Source organism: Euleptes europaea, chromosome 4 (assembly GCF_029931775.1).
Source record: "Euleptes europaea isolate rEulEur1 chromosome 4, rEulEur1.hap1, whole genome shotgun sequence".
NCBI lineage: Eukaryota > Metazoa > Chordata > Lepidosauria > Squamata > Sphaerodactylidae > Euleptes > Euleptes europaea.
Window position 1 is genome coordinate 88,506,632 of NC_079315.1, and position 21,606 is coordinate 88,528,237.

At 40.5% G+C, this 21,606-nt stretch overlaps 1 protein-coding gene across 1 annotated transcript in view; it reads left to right on the plus strand.

Annotated features, from left to right (window-relative positions):
- ARHGEF28 (Rho guanine nucleotide exchange factor 28) overlaps positions 1-21,606 on the plus strand; it is a 138,475-nt gene that overhangs the window by 55,410 nt on the left and 61,459 nt on the right. Inside the window, exons 9-17 of the mRNA XM_056849020.1 lie at positions 5,700-5,830; positions 8,300-8,532; positions 9,297-9,498; positions 11,659-11,770; positions 14,006-14,048; positions 14,172-14,295; positions 15,628-15,760; positions 15,908-15,963; positions 20,748-20,799. Coding sequence (XP_056704998.1) covers positions 5,700-5,830; positions 8,300-8,532; positions 9,297-9,498; positions 11,659-11,770; positions 14,006-14,048; positions 14,172-14,295; positions 15,628-15,760; positions 15,908-15,963; positions 20,748-20,799 — 1,086 coding nt within the window. The remainder of the gene's footprint in view (positions 1-5,699; positions 5,831-8,299; positions 8,533-9,296; positions 9,499-11,658; positions 11,771-14,005; positions 14,049-14,171; positions 14,296-15,627; positions 15,761-15,907; positions 15,964-20,747; positions 20,800-21,606) is intronic.

Below are 21,606 nucleotides of genomic sequence, written 5' to 3' on the forward strand. Positions count from 1 at the left end.
GGCCTTATGGGGAAGAGGCCTGAAAAAACATTGATTAGTGCAAAGGGACCAGAGGGAGGTTTGGGGAGTTGATAGCACCTATGGAGAAGGCAAGTGAAGGCAGCTCGGGAGAAGTGAGGGCCAGGCTGAAGTAGGCTCAGCTATAAAGGAGGCTTGGGATCAAGAGTTAGGAGGCTGTCAGAGAATGAGAAAGGGAAAGGCACTCCCAGGCACCCTGAACCAGAAAACAGCAGCTTTCCCCCAGCCTAGACCGCCAAAGACTCTGAAGGAGGCAGCACAGCTCCAAGGAGGACGAAGAAGAAAGGTTGCTGCTCAGGATACAAGCGCGGGGTGATTTTCTCTGTCGTCCTTTGCAGACCGGGCTGCTGGCTCCGGCACAGGAAAATCCCCTTAGGCGTTGGTAAATATAAATCCTTCCGTCTCCAGTGAAAAACCCAAATTAAAAAAAAATGTGCGGTGTGACTTTATTTCAATAGCCAATAATCCAACCGTCTGAGGCTACCGCTTGATAAGTTTTGGAACTGACTTATTAATTAATACTGCTACCATTTAGAGGGATAGGATCGTTGATTATGGCTTATTGAAAATAAAGTGAGTCACACACACACGCAAAAGACACAAGATGTCTGTCTTGGTTTAAAAACAATCTTTATTAGATTAAACTCAAGGGTAGGGTTCACTGGGAGATAAAACAAATAATCCTTTGTACATTCTCAGTTTCCTATGCTTGCCAGAAGCCTCTGGCAGGCGCTAAGCTTACACTTGAGTAGGCATTCTTAAAGAATAAGATTGCCTCTCCATCCTTCTAGGCATCGAAACTCGAACTGAGTACGTAGCAAAAGCAGTAAAATGCAGATTTTTTGTATACGTGACAGCAAACACATCCGCAATGAATACTCTGCTGACCACTTGTTAATTAACATTAACCCTTGACTGTCTGGCATGCAACAAAAGCTCTCCACTAAATACCCAACACATACACAGACCTGGAATCCGAGAGTTGATCAGTTATACCGAATAGTTGTGTGTTACTCAGTCAAAGGAAGCACTTTTACGCCCAATTGATCTCTATGAGAAGATTGCACCATGTATTTACATTTCTCCCATTGGAAATAAGCCAGGCAGATCATACCCTTCATGTCAGCTGATCAGCTGTTCCTATTGTGATGGAGGGATGGATGTTTGGTATACTTGTGTGAAAAACATGATTTTGTATATTCTGGTTATTGATTAACAAAGAAAAAGTATACCTTCCCACAAAGTGTACAAATCCTGCTGCTCCCATAGGGGAGGGGCTGTGGCTCAGTGGTAGAGCATCTGCTTGGAATGCAGAAGGTCCCAGGTTCAATCCCCAGCATCTCCAGTTAAAAGGACTAGGCAAGTAGGTGATGTGAAAGACCTCTACCTGAGACCCTGGAGAACCGCTGCCGGTCAGAGTAAACAATACTGACTTCGATGGACCAAGGGTCTGATTCAGTATAAGGCACCTTCATGTGTATTTGTGAATCTTCACACTTTTGAAGGTGTGGATGGGGCTATGGACTGGTCAGTGTCAGCTGTGAAGTCTTGTTCCAAGGAACAACCTTTTTAAATTACTGAGTCAAGTTTATCATACTCTTTATTTGGCTAGGCTGCCTCTTGAATGAGCTCAAGGAGAATCTATTCAGTAGGCTGAAGGAGGCTAAAGGAACTATCAGTGGCAGGCGGAGGTATGCAGTCAGATAATTGCCAGCCTGATGCAGTCTCTGATATTTCCTGTATTGGATCAGATGGGCAGTATCTGATACCATGAAAGGCTTTCCCAGTATTTCCTTATTCTAATATTTTCTTATGATAAATATTGGAAATAACCAGAATTGAATCAGGAAGCCTTTCACCGTTCACAGCTGGCCCACTGTGCAACGGCCCTTTCAGGAGCCATCAATGGGAAAAACTGGCCTCTGGAGGCCAGATGTAGCCCCACTGAATATAATGGTCCTTTAAAGGTTAAAAGGCTGATGTTTTGCGGACCACCTGGGGACTGGGGGCCCTTCCTTAGTTTCTGTCCCTCCCTCCCCATTGTTGCTTCTTTGGGGGGGCAGTTGCAAAATTGTAGTTCATATTAGGGAAGTCAAGAAGGGCAGCATTGGGAGTATTGTTCAGATTACTGGAATGATAGCATTGCTCAGCAGTGGTAATAATGCCCTTCTGATTTTCCAATTCAAAATTAAAACAATAATTTTTCAAGTGTACACCTCTAATGGTAAGCTGGTACATATTTTACCTCTTCCTTTTTTATCTGTAAAATTATTTTAATTATGTTGTCCTCAATCTCCATTCTAAAATGTAGAGTCAAAATAAACAGCTGAGACAATAGTTGCTACCAGGTATTTTTGTCACAACTTGGCTCGGTTGTCAAAGTTTTGTGTATGATGCAAAAGCCTGGATTAAGGCACAAAAACTTGGCCAGGGTCTCAGAGAAGATCCTGGAAGCAGCCTTCATCCAAAGAGTTACAGGATGCAGGAACTTTATATGCAGGCCTTGGTCAGTAGTAATCAGTGTATACAGCTCAGAGGAAGCTGACAGGCTGTGGATTAAATTCCTCAGTGTTTAATCTCGTTTGTCATGATTCACTTACTTGGCAAATTTTAACATGGACTCAAAGACGTCTAGGGAACTCATGTGTATCACCTGTTTATTTCTCTCAAAGAACCCAAGGTGGTTGGCACACAAGCATATAAAGTAACCAATATAATAAAATACAAAAAAATACAAATAATTATAGCAACAGACTGACAGAATCCAAATTAAAAACGCATGCTTCCCAAATCAATAAAACCATTCAGGAAAAAAATCTACTTATATCAAAGGAGCATTAAGGTTCTTTTGTCAAATCCTATTAGGTGACAGGCACTTCGGTCAATACCATAGTAAGGCAGCCATTCACAGTAATGAGATAGCCCAAGCTGACAAAATATTTCTAACTCTCACCACTGGCGCTTCATTCATTTCCCCCCTTGCCCGGGATCCTCTGTGATCACCTTCAGACCATTGTGAGAGAGTGTACTGGGGCTAGACACCATCTTACAGGATTTCTTCTGTCACAGGTCATTTATGCATGGGTACTTTCACTCACGTTTGCCCCCTGTCTGAATCTGTTGTTCCTTGGAGTTATGCATGAATTTTCCATCCATTAGAGGTGACCTCACTGCCAGCCCTCGCAATGTCCTGGTGTCCCCATTCTTCTGTTAACCCGACTCTTTCATCTTTCCTGAGCAAAGCCCAGGTGACATCCCCATGCATAAGGCAAAGTGCAAGGCACACAAGCTTGGTTTTGCTTGCATGGAGCTCTTTCTGAGCAGAAGACAAGCTTTTTAAAACTGAGCCTTGGGTCCCCCCCCTCCTTTCAGATTGCTCCTTTTTTGTTGTTGTTTTTAAAATGCTTTTTTATGTGGCATTTGGGTTGGGGGGATTCTCGGTCACAGTAAGCACTACAAGTAAGCCAATTACAAAGCAGCATTTAAAAGGGCAAGGACTTGATTTGAGTTTGGAGACTGCTGGTGCCTAGATTCCCAACCAGAAAGTGTGGGTCCAGCAAGCAACGAACCTCAGGTAAAACTCCCATGCATAAATGACCTCAGTTTCACACCCACCTCTTTCTGCCGGTGGATTTTTTTTAAAAAAGAAGCTTCAAGGGGACAAAATTGTGGCCTGGATATAAACCCACTGAAAGCCTGAATCAATAGCAAAGTTAAAGATAGACTGATGGTTTGCTTTTTAAAGTGAACAAGAACCAAGTTCATTCAGAAATAAGCACGCAGCTAACCTTAGGAATGCCTGCTCCCCACAAGGCTCCCCTGGTGCTTGCCTTACTGCCAAGCTAAAGCATTCCTTTTTATCCAGGTGTTTAACGTTTATGTCTTTTGGTCTGCTTCTGGCTTAAGGAGTCTTTTATCTACATCTTTTCAGGCTGCTTGATGTGCGTGTTATACTGTTTTTACGCCCTGGCTTGTTTTTAATGGCCTGTTTGCATGGCTGGGCTTGTTCTTACTGACTTCGTTTTGTTTTGAGTGGCTTGGTTTAATGGTTTCGTTTTATTGTTTTAATTGTAAGCCACCACAAGCAGGTCTCTGGAGATGTGGCATATAAATTTTCCAAATAAATAAATACAACATGTAAATACAGCACTGTACTAAAATTTTCGTTTCACCAGATTCAGCAAACCCTGCTGGACTATTGTAACAGCTTTTTAGAAACAACTAGATAGGGGAACATAACACAAAGATGTGGTATCTCTACAGATTTTGAAGGGCGCTCGTGCAAGACTAAACTTTTTCACATTCCCAGCTTCCTACTGTCCAGCCTCTACCTCTTAAAATCTAACTACTGTACCAACTGCCAGATCTCGACCTGTCTTCCAGCACACACCTCCTTTTGGCTGGCTCTGAACCATAGCATCATTGGCTTCTGTGTCGCTGGGGCAAATTTCTGTGTTCTCCTGTCACATGAAGCTTCAGTGTCCTGGACATATCTATATTGGATGTTAATATATCAGTATAATTCTAATGGTTAAGATGCTAAACTATTATAACTGTCATAATATTTGGACCTTATTAAACCTATTGCTCAGTTGCATATGGGTATTTAGGTTGTGCTTTGAACAGTAGGTAAACATTTTCATTGTAACACTACCATGCACTGTGTTACAATTTGAATAAACTCATGTGAATTTGTAGTTTGATACTCTTTTCCTCCTGTCTGCTTAGTTAGCTGATCATTTCATCTCCTGGTCCGGCAGGCTCATGTGGTAAATAACTTTAAGAACTTTGTCTACGAAACTAACTGACAGATCTGGTGAACAAAAGATCTAGTGAAGAATTTTTAAAAAGGGGAATTGTATTATTACTTATGACTTAGTAATGGCATGTTTAAAAGCAAGAAAACTGGGTGGTTTTTTCTCTTTTTTCTCTTTGATCTTGTATTACATAAGCAAGTTATTAGAGAGGATGACTATGTGTAGATCTATGAGATGGTTAATCACCCCTGGTAAATATAATATAATATAATATGGTAAAATTACTGAGGTACAGGGGTGTTGAATATGTGAAGAAGGTAGAGCATAATATTATGATTTTAAGAATACTATAATTATTATAATAAGGCTGTAATGATCAGTATATTAGTTTTTTATGTTAGATGAATTCATAATGAAATTACCCAATGGTAAAGTATGTACGGTTATATTTTAGTGCACTGTTAGCGGTTATGTTTGTATTATGGTAGGTAGTAAATGTGGTACTGAATGTATTGTATGTAAAGGTGGCACTGAACGTGTTGCATGTTTATTGTGTACTATGTAGTGTGAAAAATAAAAAAATAAATAACTTTGTCTACAAAATTAATAATCTCAATGATTGTCTCGTCAGTTCAGAATGGAAATAATGCTGACAGTAACTATTTTATTTCGGTAAGAACAAAATAGGGGTTAAGGTGCAGGTGACTGCTTAGACACCTGTATAAATCAGAAACTAAATTAGTGTGTCCCTCTTTTCCCAAGAACATGAGTTCATTTACACAATGGAAAGTATGCACGTAAAAGGAATCTCATATTCCAGTTTTTGACTCACATAGACGTAAAGCATTGACAGTTTCCTTACGAGAATGAATAGAAGAACGACAGTGAAAGGAATAATTTTTCCTGTAATATGTTTTATTCCAGATCAGCAACAGTCCCCATTTCAAGCTTTTAAGAAATGCACCAGTCCCTCCACGTTCTTTGCTGCAGCCAGGCTTTCTGCTATGCTAAATGGGAGCGATGAAGTATATGCAAACCGCATGGTAGTAGAACAGGTAAGATTCTCAGACATATACATACATAAGGCTAGTATGTTGCTGTCTTTTACTTAAATGTGTCACAGTTTCCTTAGGCTTGAGATTGAGTGCCAAAGTAGTCTTATGTTTGTTTATGGTAGGGATGTGAATTATTTTATTAACAAGACAGCCAATCTCATTATTTTTGTTATTATAACAAATTAATAAGGAAACCAATACTAATTGTTCTGTGTAGAGAAAGAATTTCAATGGCTGCCTTTTAACCTCTAATTAGTATGTTTTAGCTTGTTTTATGCCCTGACCTGGATTGCCCAGGCTAGCCTGATCTCGTCAGATCTCAGAAGCTAAGCAGGGTCAGCCCTAGTTAGTATTTGGATGGGAGACCACCAAGGAATACCAGGGTTGCTGTGCAGAGGAAGGCACTGGCAAACCACCTCTGTTAGTCTCTTGCCATGAAAACCCCAAAAAAGGGGTCGCCATAAGTCGGCTGTGACATGACAGCACTTTGCACACACACACACACAGCTTGTTTTATATGGTTTTAACTGTAATTTATGATGACATGTTAGCCGCCCAGAGCTCAGTTTGCTGGGGGACGGCAGGGTATAAATAAAATTTATGATGATGATGAGCACAATTCAAGATGCTAAACATTATCTTAGGAGTCCTAAGTGGTTTGGAAACACGAAACTTCTATCACATGTTCTTTCTGGCAGAGGTCTTCTGGACAGCACCTTCTCTATGTGCCTCCAACTGTGGAATTAATGTGGGTAGCCACTGCGGATAGGGGGTGCCCCACTTATGAAACTCCCTCTCAGTGGAGTGCTTCTTTACCTTGCTAGTGTCAGGTACTCCTTTACCTTTTCACTGATGATATTTTAGGGTGTTTTTTTTTTAAAGTTAAAATATTGTCTTGTGAATTTTTTTAATGTTTATGATTGTGAGGTATTTCATTAACTCCTAATGACTGAGAGTGCAGGATATATTTTTAAGAAGATGAATAATAAATAATGTGTATAACCTTCTTCCTCCACTATCTTGTGAGTAAACAAAGTCATGGTGTTGATCTTGTCCATCTTTCTGTTCCCCCTTTTTGTTCCATTGTCTGTTGTGTACTACCTGTCAGCTTTTCCCTCTCCTTCCTTTTCCTAGGCTGATTTGAGTCTAGTCCAGACAATACCGGCATCACAGAAATGTATCTCTTTTCACTTGGCATATTTGTTCAGTTATAAGACTTACTATACGTGTTTGGCATATTGAACTGTCAGCTTTCCACTTCAGGAATCTACCTCAACAGTTCTGTGATGATTTCCTGTGATCTGTTTGGCATGGGCCATTCTGAACATTTGCATTGTACTCCCATGAAAAGGAGGCTTTCAGTATCAACTTGTCACAGAGTTCTGATTCCCAAGAATGGGGACTACATAGCCATCTGTTTCTATGGTTCTCCTTTCAAATTACTGGTGTTTAAAACTTATTTTAGCAAGCTTGTGGTGACTTATAGGATAAAAAACCTCTGGAGCACCAGTGAAAGTTTAAAACAAAACAAAGAATCATTTGCACCATGCAATGCAGATTAACGTTTGCAGTGATAACACTCATTACAAGTACTCTTGCAAGACATCGTATCATCAGTCAGCAATGTGATAAGTATATTATTTAGACCAAGTCATATACGGTACACTGTTTATAGTGATGGGGTCACCATCAAAAGCACAATGCAAGACTTCTAGCAATGCAAAAAGGGTAGCATTATCGTATATTGTGTCTGCCCAGGTGGTGGGAAAGTGAGAGTCTTTAAAAAATCCCAATTTGTTTTGTGTTATATGTATGCAAAAGTTGGTTCATTGCATGGTCACTTTGCTTCTGTTTGATGTGAATTCACTATATTTGGTTCTGCTTCTATGGGTTGCAGCTGTGTGTTATGGTGGGCTGTTGCATTCTTTCTGTACTGGGCTGTGTTTGCACCATTCCTTTTAAATCTGTATTTTTGTTGACTTTTTGGGAATGAATAAGTTTTTCTGAAATCTTTTTAAATTGATTAAATGAACACATCAAACAAAATGTTTTCCATGATGGAGCAAACCACCAACTCTGGTGCTTGCACTTCACCTCATCTTGGCTTGTACAGCTGATGATCCTGGTTTCCTCCGCCAAGATTTGTCCTGGAAACATTAGTACCTCATGGTTAGGGTTGCCAACCTACAGGTACTAGCTGGAGATCTCCTGCTATTACAACTGATCTCCAGTCAATAGAGATCAGTTCACCTGGAGAAAACAGCAGCTTTGGGAATTAAACTCTATGGCATTGAAGTCCCTCCCCAAACCCAACCCTCCTCAGGCTCTGCCCCAAAAACCTCCCACCGGTGGTGAAGAGGGACCTGGCAACCCTACTCATGATAGATCTACAAGTTGAATTTCAGTTTATTTCCATCTGTTCCATATCTTTTGCAAATGTTACTAACTCATATTAATTTCACATTTTAGATTGAAGAAGCTAGTGTCAACTACCCTCACAGAGGTCAGTCTGCTTCTGAAACCTGCACAGACCAAGCAGAGTCGAATGAAGACCCAGAAGAACCAGCAAAGAGCATGGACAATAGAAACACATCACCTGCCATTCTGTCTAATTTGTGCACAGCAGGCTCTTACCTGCCACTCAAGGCACATGCGTTTAACCACCCAAGAAATCAACGCTACTCCATCATGAAAAAACGAAGGTGTGGCAATGGGTTTGTCAGTGTTGTGAACAAACCATCCCCCATTTTAACCCAGCAGGCTCCAACAAGAGACAGCACAGCTTAGTGCATCAAAATAAAATACTTATTGGTACATACTTATATATGTAACCAATCTTTTTTTCTGAGCTTTGAAGTATGAAATTGAAGAAGTAGGATGGTGCTGCTTCTGAAGTTCCCTGCATCAACCTTCCAAGGATGCTTGTCTGGGCCTTGATCTCTTAAAGGAACAGCATCATTTAAGCGAAGAATTTCACATTATGGGGGCAAACCCAAGATTTCCAAGCCCATTCTTGCCTTTTGACACTAATGGAGGAGCAGGGATTTGCAGGGGAGAATTAGTAAGAAGGAGGAAGTTGCTTGTCCATTCACTTTCCCCCTGCAAATGGATACCTAGGCTGTATCAATCTTTTCCCTGCTGGTTTACAAATCCCTTCGGCATCCACCAGAAGCCACAGCCCCTCCTCTTACTTACTTATTTATGTATTTATTTATTTAATAGAGTAATAGAGTTGGAAGGGGCCTCCAGGGTCATCTAGTCCAACCCCTGCATAATGCAGGAAATTAACAACTACGTCCCCCCCACACCCCCAGTGACCCCTACTCCATACCCAGAAGATGGGGGGAAAACCCTCCAGGATCCCTGGCCAAACTGGTCTGGAGGGAAATTGTTCCCTGACCCTAAAGTGGTGATTAGCATATGGCTGATGTGTCCCACTTCTAATTGGTCATCTTTGTGTATTCAGCTCCAGCCTTGATGACTTGGATGTAGAGAGTGTCGATGAAAGAAGTTCGAACAGGTCCCGTCACTGCTACCCTTCGATGCCCTTCAGCTCTTCTGCGGCCTTGGCTGGTAACAAGGATGAATTCAATCCATTGGAGCAAAGCATGGATCTGGATTTTAACAGGGCAGAATCCCTTCCTTTGTCTACCAATCTACAATCAAAGGTATTTATTATTGCTATTTTTCCCTACAAAGTTATTAACCCATGGTTTCAAAAATATTTAAGATGTGTTTAAGATGGTATAAATATACAAAAAATACATATCATTCTTCATATTTTGGTTGGGTGCAGACCATTATTTGCTATATGGTTTCCATTTGCAAACTCACTACAGGGTTTATTCAGCCATGGTTATACCACCTGCCTTAAGCCTTCTCTCGCTGATTACATGTTTGTGCCTTAGGTGAAAGTGTGCGAAGGGGGATGGAATACTTTACAAAGACCTCTATCAAGAAAATATTTAAAAGCTCATATTCCAACTACCTAGTACTGAGGGATGGGCTAGTGCTAGTAGGCTAGATCATCTGGTAAAATTAAGGAAAACTGGCTACCTACGTTATTTGTGTGCGTTAAACATCTGAAGCATCTTGGCTTTCCCAAAGGCAAAAATAGTTGGTGCAGGTGTAGTGGCTAAGAAGACTTGTATGCATTGTCTGTTTAAAAATTAGATTATGTTCAGGAGATGCTTCCTCACCTGAATTATGGGTGGGCCAATGAGAATGCTGAGGGGCATCCATGTTGAAAGAGCAGTGTACTAGTGGTGTAACATCCAGGCTATGGCTGCTGTATAGCTTTTGTGGTGGTGAAAAGTAGTTCAGTAGTTTAATGCAACAGTAACTGTCACAGTGTCCTGTTTACAGAAGGGACTGTATTTCAGGTTGAACATAGAAAATGTATTGTTGTGAAATGAGTGCCATTTTTGAGGCAGAGAGGCTGGAAATTAATCAACTTGCCTTTTGAAACTGTATATCCTCTATATAATGTCTTTATTTCTGCAATGTGTAGTAAAATCAACTCTGCTCATTACTTTTCTACAATTACTTTTCTATAATTTCTAAGGTTTTGTTTGTTCCTCTTTTAAAGTCTGCCTAAGCAGTATTCCTCTATGTTAAAGTGCTCCAAATTAGTAGAGGGCGTAGGGGTTAAGAAATGGAAAATTCACAACAGAAATGTTCTTGTAGCCATCCTTTGAGATAAAATGTGGGACCAAAAGAGTTCATGGCCTTTCAACATATTCTTTTACAACATTCTTTTTTAGAATATATAAAAGAGCAGGAATAGGCTGGTTATAGCACACAGTCAGATAATATTTATCTAGATTTTCATCCTGAAGTCCTTGGGGTTGGAAAAAATTATTTCAAGACAGAATTGAATGTGAATGGTAGAGTGGAAGGATAGGCATTTTCAGCCTGAGGGCCACATTTGGGTTTCCATTTTCAAGGAGTCCAGGTTGGACACGGACATCCTCAGCAGTGGAAACAGGAAGAGCTGCTGTCCAACTTGGATCCTTCAAAAGCAGGTAGAAACCCAAAAGTGGCCTTCCCATATGCTGTACTGCGCTTTATAATTCTGAGCCTCTGAGCTGATGGACAGGTGTGGTTTTTTTACTGCACTGGAGCCCTTGCTGGTGTGGTAATGTTCCCAGAAAATTTCTAAGGAGCTAGAGGGTCAGAGTAAAAGTGTGTAAGTCATACATATGTAGTCCTTGGGCCATAATAATTTACACACCTTTGCTGTACAGCTGTACACCTTTTGCTGTATAATTTCCTTTTGCTGTACACCTTTGCTGTATAATTTCCTTATTAAAGGGCTACCCTATGCCAGTTTAGACTATGGGAGGGAAAACTGTCTTACTCAGCAATTTCACAGTGAAATTTCAGCAACCAGGGCAGGTCTAGAAGAATATAAGTGAAGTGGTCACACTTAGGGCAATCAAAATTTGGAACTTCCTCCCCAGGGAGATTTGTTTGTCTCCCTCTATTGGTGTTTTGTTTGGCATACCCCCAATAACAGTTATTGGCCCTCCTCCCTGGTTCTGGTGTTGTACATTTATGTGTTTTTTATTGGATTATTTTATAATTTTGAATGTTGTTTTTAATTGTTCAGATGTCTTAATGTTTTCACGTTTGCTGCCTTAGAGACCCTGATCGAGTGGAAAGGTGGCATAAAGATGTTTTAAATAAATAATAAATACATAATTATTGGTCTTTCAATATACGTGCACCTAATTTTGTGGAAGATTTTAGAAACATTTTCAATAATTTTTTTAAATGCTCCTGTTGTTTTTGAAAATTAATTCTCTAAAATATTTAATATGTTCTAGGAACCATTACTGTCTGGAATTCGATCTCGCTCCTATTCTTATACCTCGCCCAAAGTCCTCTTAGGAAAATCACATGGTTCATGTGACTTTACATTATGCGATTCAAATGATGGTGAGCATTACTTCTGCTTTCATTTGTTATACTCCCTTGCTTTTTAGTCAGTCTGAATTTAGCCATCTGCCATCCCTGTTTTGTGCATACAAGGACTGTGCATTCAGGTGATTTGCATAATATCATGCTCCAGGGATGTATATAAGAAGACAGTCATCGGCACAGGACTTTAGGCTTGAGATTTCTCTATGTGGTATACCATAAAACACATGCAGTGGGGGGATGGGATCATGCCTACTGGCTCTGCTGCCAACTTCCAACTGTTGATTGGCATTTCTGCATGTGTACAAATTGTGCACACAAAGGGTCTGTGCATAAAGTATGATAAATACGTGGGAATCAGGGATGGGGCCTGGTAGCATGTTCCCAATTTTCCCTTCATGCAACCACTGTATACACATTATAGTCAGCAAAGGCCTTAGATTAGAACTGGGGAAAAGGGTTTTATGTGTATTCTAGACACACACACACACACACCTTGCTCTAGCATAGAACTAGCTGTTGACTTGACTCACTTCCCAGCCTTTCAGTGTCTCTGAACATTAAATAGAATCCAGTAAAGACACATTTATTTATTTATTTATATACTTACACCCTGCTTTTCTACCCAGTGGGTACACAAAGTGTAGGGTTGCCAGGTCCCACCTCTCCTCCGGTGGGAGGCTTTTGGGGAATGCACATGTGTGTCACTTCCGGTTTACACCTGGAAGCGCCGCATCGCGAGGGGCCTTTTACCACACAGACTGAGTTTGAGTGGTAAAAAGCCCCTTGCGATGCGGCACTTCCGGGTGTAAACCGGAAGTGACGTGCCGTGATGTGCAGGTGCGCATGCATGTTTGCCCGCTGGCCCTCAGCTGGTCAACGGGCAGTGGGGTGAATTGGTGGGGGTTTGCTCACCAGGCACCAGGCAACCCTAACAAAGTGGCTTACATTGTACTCCTCTCCTCCATTTTAAACTTCTGACAACCTTGTGTGGTAGGTTGGGCTAAGAGTGTGTGACTGGCCCAAGGTCACCCATCAACTTTCTATGGCAGAGTGAGGATTTGAACCTGGGTTTCCCATATCCTAGTCCAACATTCTAGCCACTACACTACACTGACTCTCTAAATTAAAGCACTTTTTATTCAGGATGCTAACTGTTGTAGAGGTGTAAATAATTAATGTTATCAGATCCTCTATATATACTGAGAGTGCTTTCAGTTGTGTATTTGGATAAGCTGTTCCAAGACATACTTGCAGGATGCTTCAGCACGCATTAGTCTCCTGCCAGTCCGTAGTGACAGTGTACACGTCTGACTTCCTATGCTGTACAAGGGGTATCTCAGAGAACAAATTGTCTGCCTGTTTCCAGAACTTCCTGTTTTCAGTTGTGTGTAGTAGCACTAAACTGAATAGATAATAGAGAATATAATCCTCTATTCTTGGGGTTCACTCTGATTTCATGCTGTGGTCAGCAAGCTGGAAGTTACTTTGCCTCACAATCTGGTGGTGCCATCTTTATTATAGGATCTAATGGTTGCCTTCTCAAAGAATCATACCCTATAATAAACATGGCTTCACCTTGCAGTAAGGGTTTCAGAGTTATGAAGTACATCTGCTTGGAGGTGACCATGTTGTGATATAAAGCACATAGACATATTACACATATTAAATGTGATGGAATTTCTTCTCATAAGTCTGGGAAACAGTTTTCCTGCCTTCGCAAGTATGAGCAAAGGCTTTATCACATCTTAATTAAAATCTGGGATTGTTGCCGAAGGCAAGATGAACTTGTGCTGTAAACTGTGTGAGGCCTGGAGGATGTCAATTAGCCATCTGTGCTTTAGATCTTTGGACCAAACTCACTGAAGACCAGAATCAACAGGTGTTAAAAGCATGGGATGTATAGCAAAAAACCAGTATATGAAATTAAATATTTCTCTCTAATTACTTCTTAAAGTGGAAATCCATATACTTCAGAGATAGTCATTCTTTTCTCTGTAAATCCAGATTGAAGGCCTTTTTATATGCCAGTCAATCAATGGCTGCTTCTCCTATCCCATTCTAGCAAATGTCATCAGCCAAAATCTGGTTGTAAAGTGTTGCAACTATTGAGAGAAGGAAAGAGCTTCTCTTGATTTTCTTCTCTCTCCTCATGTCAGGCATGCCAACTTGTAATAACTGAGCAAAATTCAAAATGGAAATCTTGTGAAAATGGCAGTGGTTGATTTACACTGATTATCTTTTGTTTTGTAGAACAATGTGCATATGGTTTGACTGAACAGTCAAGAGAAAAAAGGTATTTAAAAAAGATTATTATTATTATTATTATTATTAAGACACCAGCAGTAGCTGTCAAGCAGTAGCAGATGTTTATTTAACATGTATAACATGATGGAAGACTTACTGGTGTGTTTTTTAGAATTCAAGAAGAAGACTGGGATAAGTACATTATACCAACAAAATCTGAATCCGAAAAATACAAAGTCAGCCGTACTTTCAGCTTTCTGATGAACAGAATGGCCAGTACGCGAAATAAATCCAAGGTAATTTGAGGTTTGATGTATGCAATATCACAAGGTGTCTAGTAACAATTTTTACAAATTTTGAACAGCATTTTAAAGGAGAAGGACTTCTAGAAATATTTTATAGTTAGGGTTGCCAGGTCCCTCTTTGCCACTGGCGAGAGGTTTTTGAGGCGGAGCCTGAGGAGGGCGGGGTTTGGGGAGGGGAGGGACTTCAATGCCATAGAGTGCAATTGCCGAAGCGGCCATTTTCTCCAGGTGGACTATCGGCTGGAGATCAGTTGTAATAGCAGGAGATCTCCAGCTAGTACCTGGAGGTTGGCAATGCTATTTATAGTGGATGAAGCGCTGGAAACACACTGCGACTAACTGGTGGTCACCCAGGATTGCTGTTTTGAGAGACAACCACAATCATTCTAGTTTTTGTTTGAACATTTCAGCTGAGATCCAGAGATCTCCATCTGCTCCCTGACTAGCATAGTTTGGGCAAGTTAGGTTCTTTCTGATGTTCTAGGTGTTGGTGTGTAAGTAACATGGGGGAGCATTAAAATGTATCACTTTTCTGCAGCAATATTGTCTACTCTACCATTTCAGGACTACCATTTCATTCTGTTGCCTGCTTTGATTCATTTGGATTACTCAAAGCTGTAAAGTTCTTAAAAGAATTTGAATATGCATCAAATGTGCACCAAATGTATTTTCAAGGCCCAGGTAGTACTGATGTGCAGTCAAAATACCTCCTGAAATGCCTCCAGTTATAGGGTTTGGGGTTTTTTTTAGTCTGTTTTCTGCCATTGTTTCTTGGACGTACTGCTAATTTGGAGCCATTGTTATTCTTGCAGTTACTGGGTCTTCTCTGGACCGCCTTATAATTGGAGATGCTCCCATGGGGTCAGGGATCATGGAAGAGTGTCACGAGTAGTATATATATCCAGTGAGGTTTCACAGTGTGCTGGCCAATAAAAATTGCCCTCACTCTCGCTGTGTGAACACTTTGTCCCCCTTTCAATGTCATATCCCAGGATCACTGAAAGGAGGCTCACTTTTCAATACTACTGAGAATGTGTGTGGAAAGTACCTTCCACTGATCTAGTCCTGGTTGTTTGGTAGTAGATAACTAGGTAACTGGTAGATGTTCAAAAAAGGCTCTGTGACAGAACTGAGATTTCAGGTGTTGCCATATACCTGGAAGTGTGTTTTATGGGAATATGTATAAATTGATGAACGGTACATGAGCTTTTCTACCACTTCCCATTAACAAGACACCATACCGAGAGGGAGATAACAACGCTTCTGGATATAGTTTGACAGCTAATATGTTTTTTTAATTTTTTCCCCGTTCTTGTTATAAAGGCAAAAAATAAAGATGCCAAAGAGAGAGAGAAACCTTTTAGGCACCAGTTTGTGTCTGGAACTATTGCTGGGATAATACAATGTTTCGCATGCGAGAAGCCACTTTTGGGGAAAGAATCTTTGCAGTGTTCTTGTGAGTAACTACATTTTATTATGTAGACTAGATTTAAGATATGGTTTGCATCTGTGAAAGTGTAAAATAAAATCAAAGTGTCTTGAAACAAACGTTCTTCCAGTCAGAGAATTGTACTAAGTTGTGTGTTTTTAATTTTTCTTTCAGATTGCAATGCAAGTGTGCATAAAAGTTGTAAGGACTGTGCACCCGCATGTACAAAAGTAAGTTCATGCAACCTGGAAACATTATTACTATTATTACTTTATTGATATTTGCTATTATTACTTTATTTCCATCCCCTCCTTCCAGTTCCCTCCCCCCATATTGTTGCCTTTTTAATATAATCTGTAATCTGCAGCATCTCTACTGTGTCTAAAAATTATTGTATTTTATGCTATACCCCAACATAGATTGTTGGAATTCTAGAGGTGTTTTCTTCTTTTACACCATTACAGCACTGATAACATATGCACCCTTTATGTGCAGTTGGTGTAAAAATAATGTTGAAGAATTTGTTGCTTTTAATGGGCAAATTTCAGTCTTAGTAAAACAAATGGAGACTTGGGGGTTTAAGTTGCTCAAGGGAACAGTGAAATCAAAACGTGATTGTCGAAGGCTTTCACGGTCAGAGTTCATTGGTTCTTGTAGGTTATCCGGGCTGTGTGACCGTGGTCTTGGTATTTTCTTTCCTGACGTTTCGCCAGCAGCTGTGGCAGGCATCTTCAGAGGAGTAACACTGAAGGACACTGAAGGAGATACACTGTCCTTCAGTGTTACTCCTCTGAAGATGCCTGCCTCAGCTGCTGGCGAAACGTCAGGAAAGAAAATACCAAGACCACGGTCACACAGCCCGGTTAACCTACAAGAACCAAAACATGAATTTTGAGTCAAACCAGCAGGGATGGGATACTTGATAGTATTTGTGGTTAAAATAAATATATCAATAAGGCTATCAAAAGAGTAATTCATGGGAGATGCCACAGATGATTGAAATGTTGCTTGTGATAGCAGAAGGCTGCAAAGAGAGGTGCAGTTTCTTAGATCCCGTTTCCTTCCTTCCTTTCTCTTTCATTACTATTTATTTCATGTTAGCTCTTTAGGAATATTGTGTGTTAGAGTTATTGAGACAAAGGGAGTTTGTTTATGTTGTGTGTATTTGTACTCATTAAAAGTAGTAAACATTTGCTGGAAAAAATTTTGGAAGGGAAAATTTAGGAATCCAGGTTGATATCATTTGCTTTCCCTTTAGCTCAGGACATTACTGAACAGTGCCTGCTGCCTCTTTTCCACCAAATCATTAGAAAGATGACATTCTTGAGGAATACGCTAAAGAACACATTGAAACATGCTAAGGGCCAAACTGGACAGGGTAATGGGCAAATCTCTGCCTTTTTAAAAGAGCTATAGAGGTGGGACAATTGGATTGAGGCAGCATTGCTAGAAGAGGGGGTCTTTAGCCTTACCCCTGGCCCCAGTTTCCTAATCTAAATTTCTCCACTGCCAAAACTGCTAGGTGTCTCCCATTACTAATTTTTGACCCAAATAAAGAATGGGCTTTGCTGTTGCTTTAACCTTAGTAAACAACTCAGCTGGAGTTCCAGTCATTCTTCTCCCTGAGCCTTTTCTACTTTTGCCTGGCGGTTGATGGTGAAGCCAGTGGGGGTCATTGACTGAAGTACCTCAAGGTCACAAGCAGAGGACTAGGGTCTTCAGGTTATTTGTTGTGTATGTATATAGTTGGGGAGTAAGCAAGGGAGGCTTAGGAGCTTGAGTCCAGCACAAAGGATCCTAAACCCTGCTCACCCTATTGGCTAGGCAAACGGATCCTATTGGCCCTAAGCCAGCATGTCCCATTGGTCACCGAGAGGGTATCCCCCCCCTATCACGGATCAGGGGGGGAGTGGCCACAGGGCGGCCAGGGGGGCATATAAGCAGGGCACGTTCAATGTGTAAGTTAGTTCTGTGCTGAAATCAAATAAAGCTGTGTTGCTGAACTCCGTCTCTGATCTCGTGAATCCTTCCCACGCAGACTTAACATTATTTCCATTGCTTAAAGGAGCCTGCCTGGCATCCACCAGAGCCCATACTTTTTCTGTAATAACTGTCAGCCTATGGAATGGACTCCCTAAGGAAGTGAGGGGAATGCTAGTCACAGACGTTTTTTAGAAGGTGCTACAAGGCACGATGGTTTTTAATGGGATGTAGGTAGCAGGTTGAAGACTTTCTATTTTTTGGCTCCATCATCAACCAAAAGGGAGGCTGCAGCCAAGAAATCAGAAGGAGATTGAGACTGGGAAGGGCAGCCTTTAAGGAGCTAGAAAAGATTCTGAAGTGTACGTTTGTGTCACTGTCCACCAAGATTAATTAATTCATGCCATCGTATTCCCTATTACTATGTATGGGTGTGAAAGCTGGATATTGAAGAAAGCTGATAGGAAGAAAGTAGATTCCTTTGAAATGTGGTGTTGTAGGAGAGTGATACAGATACTGTGGACTGCCAAAAAAACAAATCAGTGGGTTATAGATCAAATCAAGCCTGAACTGACCCTAGAAGCTAAAATGACTAAACTGAGGCTATCGTATTTTGGTCACATTATGAGAAGACAAGAGTCACTGGAAAAGACAGTCATGCTAGGAAAAGTGGAGGGCAGCAGTAAAAAAGGAAGACCCAACCAGAGATGGATGGACTCAAGAAAGGAAGCCACAGCCCTCAATTTGCAAGACCTGAGCAAGGCTGTCAAAGATAGGACATTTTGGAGGACATTGATTCATAGGGTTGCCACGAGTCGGAAGCTACTTGACGGCACTTAACACACACACAGGTAGCAGGTATGGAGAGTGTTACTTGTACTTCGTACATTTTAAAAGTTGGAACTGTAAGCTGTTTTGAGCCACAAAGGAAAGGCAGGGTATAAATATTTTAATCAGTAACTCAGAGTCCCTAACTGTTGTTGGCTGATCTGTCCTGATCCTAAAGAGGGGTAGGACAAACTGAAGGAACCAGTAGCTTAAGGAGGTGGCACAAAACCAAAGGAATGTAGGGAAGAGGGGAAAACGAGAGGGAGAGAAAGAACAACTGGGAGAGAGAGGCATACACATGACCAGCAGATCAGAGCAATATATACTGAGTTGACATAACCAGCCAAATAGTTGTGTACATTAAAAATCTGAAGCCGGAGGCATTTTGGAGCATTTTGTTTTCAGAAAATGCTGTCAGCAGCTGGACAGTTGTTTGAAAGAACAACTTTTGGTGAGCCAAATAGGTCTAATTCACCCAACTACTTTGGGCCTTGCATTACATTACTTCCATAGTGATAAAACTGTAAATGAATATGTACTTAGAATCACAGAATCGTAGAATTGGAAGGGCCCATACAGTCCATCTAATCCAACCCTCTGCTCAATGCAGGATCATTCTAGAGCATCACTGACAAGTGTTTGTCCAGCCTCTGCTTAAAGACTGCCAGTGGGGGGGGGGGGAGCTCACCACCTCCCTAGGTAGCTGATTCCACTGTCGAACAACTCTTACAGTAAATTCCCCCCCTAATATCCAGCCAGTACCTTTCCGACCTCAATTTAAACCTGTTATTGCGAGTCCTATCTTCTGTCATCAATTTAAACCCATTATTGCGAGCCCTATACTTCATTTATAGTATGCCTTACTGGTGAAGGGGGTAAAGTGTGTATTTCTGAAGGATTTGCAGTAGCAAATTTAATTGACCATGGAATGGTCGGACAGTGGCTTCATCCTCTCTGTTTTATGTATGTGGTGATTAAAATCAGTGACCATTGATAGGGGGAAAAGTCCTCAAAGGATGTACACAGTGCTATCTTCTTGTCTTCAATGAATTAGGAAAATCCAGTGGACAACCTTGGTTTTAAAATCAAAGGGAAATAATGCCCCCTGGTGTATACCAATTATAGCAAAACACCCACAGCAATTTTGGGCTTTTTGAATTTTTAAAATTTCCGAGTACAAACCTAAACTATAATTTCTCCCCCCCCCCTTAACACTAGATTCAAACTGTAATACATTGTGAGCATTAATATAATATTGCTTTAAAAATTTTTTGCCTTAATGGTTACATCAACATAAACTAGCTATTATTGTATGTTTAGCTTTTATCATGTTATAAGTCATTTAGACTGAATACCATGTTTTGGATTTGTTCCAAGTTCACTAGAAATGCCTTCGAATTGACCCTCATTAGTAAAATTATCAAAAATTCACTAGGTTCATAGGGAAGAACTGGGGTTGAGATCACATATTTTTTATTTTATTTTATTTTATTTACATTATTTAGAGCATGAAAACATGGTGTAGTGGTTAGAGCGTTGGGCTGATATCTGGTAGACCCAGGTTTAAATCCCCATTCTGCTGTGGAAGTTTGCTGTGTGATCTGGGGCCGGTCAGTCTCTTGCAGCCTAGCTTACCTAACGGTGGGTGGTTGTGGTGAGGATAAAATGAAGATGGGGAGAATGATGTTGTAAGCTACCTTGGGTCCCCATTGGAGAGAAAGTGAGGTGTAGACAATTAACTAAATAAATAAACTTTTAGTGTAGGAACTATATGGTGTGTGAATATCTTTTGGAGCATGTATCTTTTTTATGTCCCTTTGGAGTGAGTGATGGCTCCAAATGTATAGGAGTGTTAAATAATGGGGGTTACTGCACTTTGTATTCCCAGTGATGTATTAAGAGTTTGAAAATGTTATAAAAAACATCGCTTTAAAAGGGTTTTTGGATACCATGGCTTATAAATGGTTGGAAGATGTCTTCACAGCTAAAGGGGCCAAACAAAGTGCGAACAGTATTTTTTATAACGTTTTCAGACTTAATACATCGGTGGGAATACATAGAAAGTGCGAACAGTGTTTTTTACAACGTTTTCAAACTCTTAATACATCACTGGGAATACAAGTGCGGTAACCCCCAATGTCTTGACAAGTAGAGTATTAATTGTGTAATCAATTTTTTTTACTACAAAAACATTCTTCTTTGCCAGAAATCCCAAGAGAGATGCCACATTAAGAACAGAGCACAAGCTATCCAGACAAGTAAGCATCGTAGTAGGCACTCTAAGAGACGTAAAGCCATAGTTTTGTTTTGTTCTGTTAAAAGATTTTTCCTAATTATAGCAAAATTACACAGTAGAGCAGAAACGAGCTTCTAAACAGTCTCCACATAAACACACACTTCTGTTTATTTTTTAAAATGTATATCCCATGCCTTTTCTAAGTTCAGAGTACTTTACAAAATTGTTTAAAATAAACGGTGAACAATAAAATGTCAATCAACGGTCCATTTCATTCCAAGCTAATAAAACAGTGGGAAGCCTTTTGCGCCTGTTCTAATGAATGTATGAGCTCTACAAAAATGAGACTTCGCTGAGGTTAGCCACAGTAAATTTCAAATGTAAAGCAGCTTGAAATACCCATCTTGAAACTATCATCCTGTAAGTAGTGGTAAGGATGTGGGGATTAAGAACATTGTAGGTGCTAGGAGGCACTGAACTTTACCCTCTGGCATAACTTTCAAAGTCCTGGAATCCTACAACACTTTCCAAGATGTGTTTTCAAACTACAAAATGTTTTTCCTGAGATAATTATTAATTGCATCCACCGGGATCCAAAAATTCATTTAGCTAGTTCTCATCCTCCCAGAAATCAGCAGCAGCCATCCATGCCATATGACAAAAGACTCTTGAAGTTGTGTGGAATTGCAAAAGGAAATTGTGATGCCTCACAGGTATCTTTTGTTCAAATAAAACAAAGAGTAAGACATTTGCACTAGATGAGTGCAAACCCTTCTGTTAGCCTAAGGTAGTTGTTTAGATCTCTGCCAAGTGCCATGAAGCCATTTTA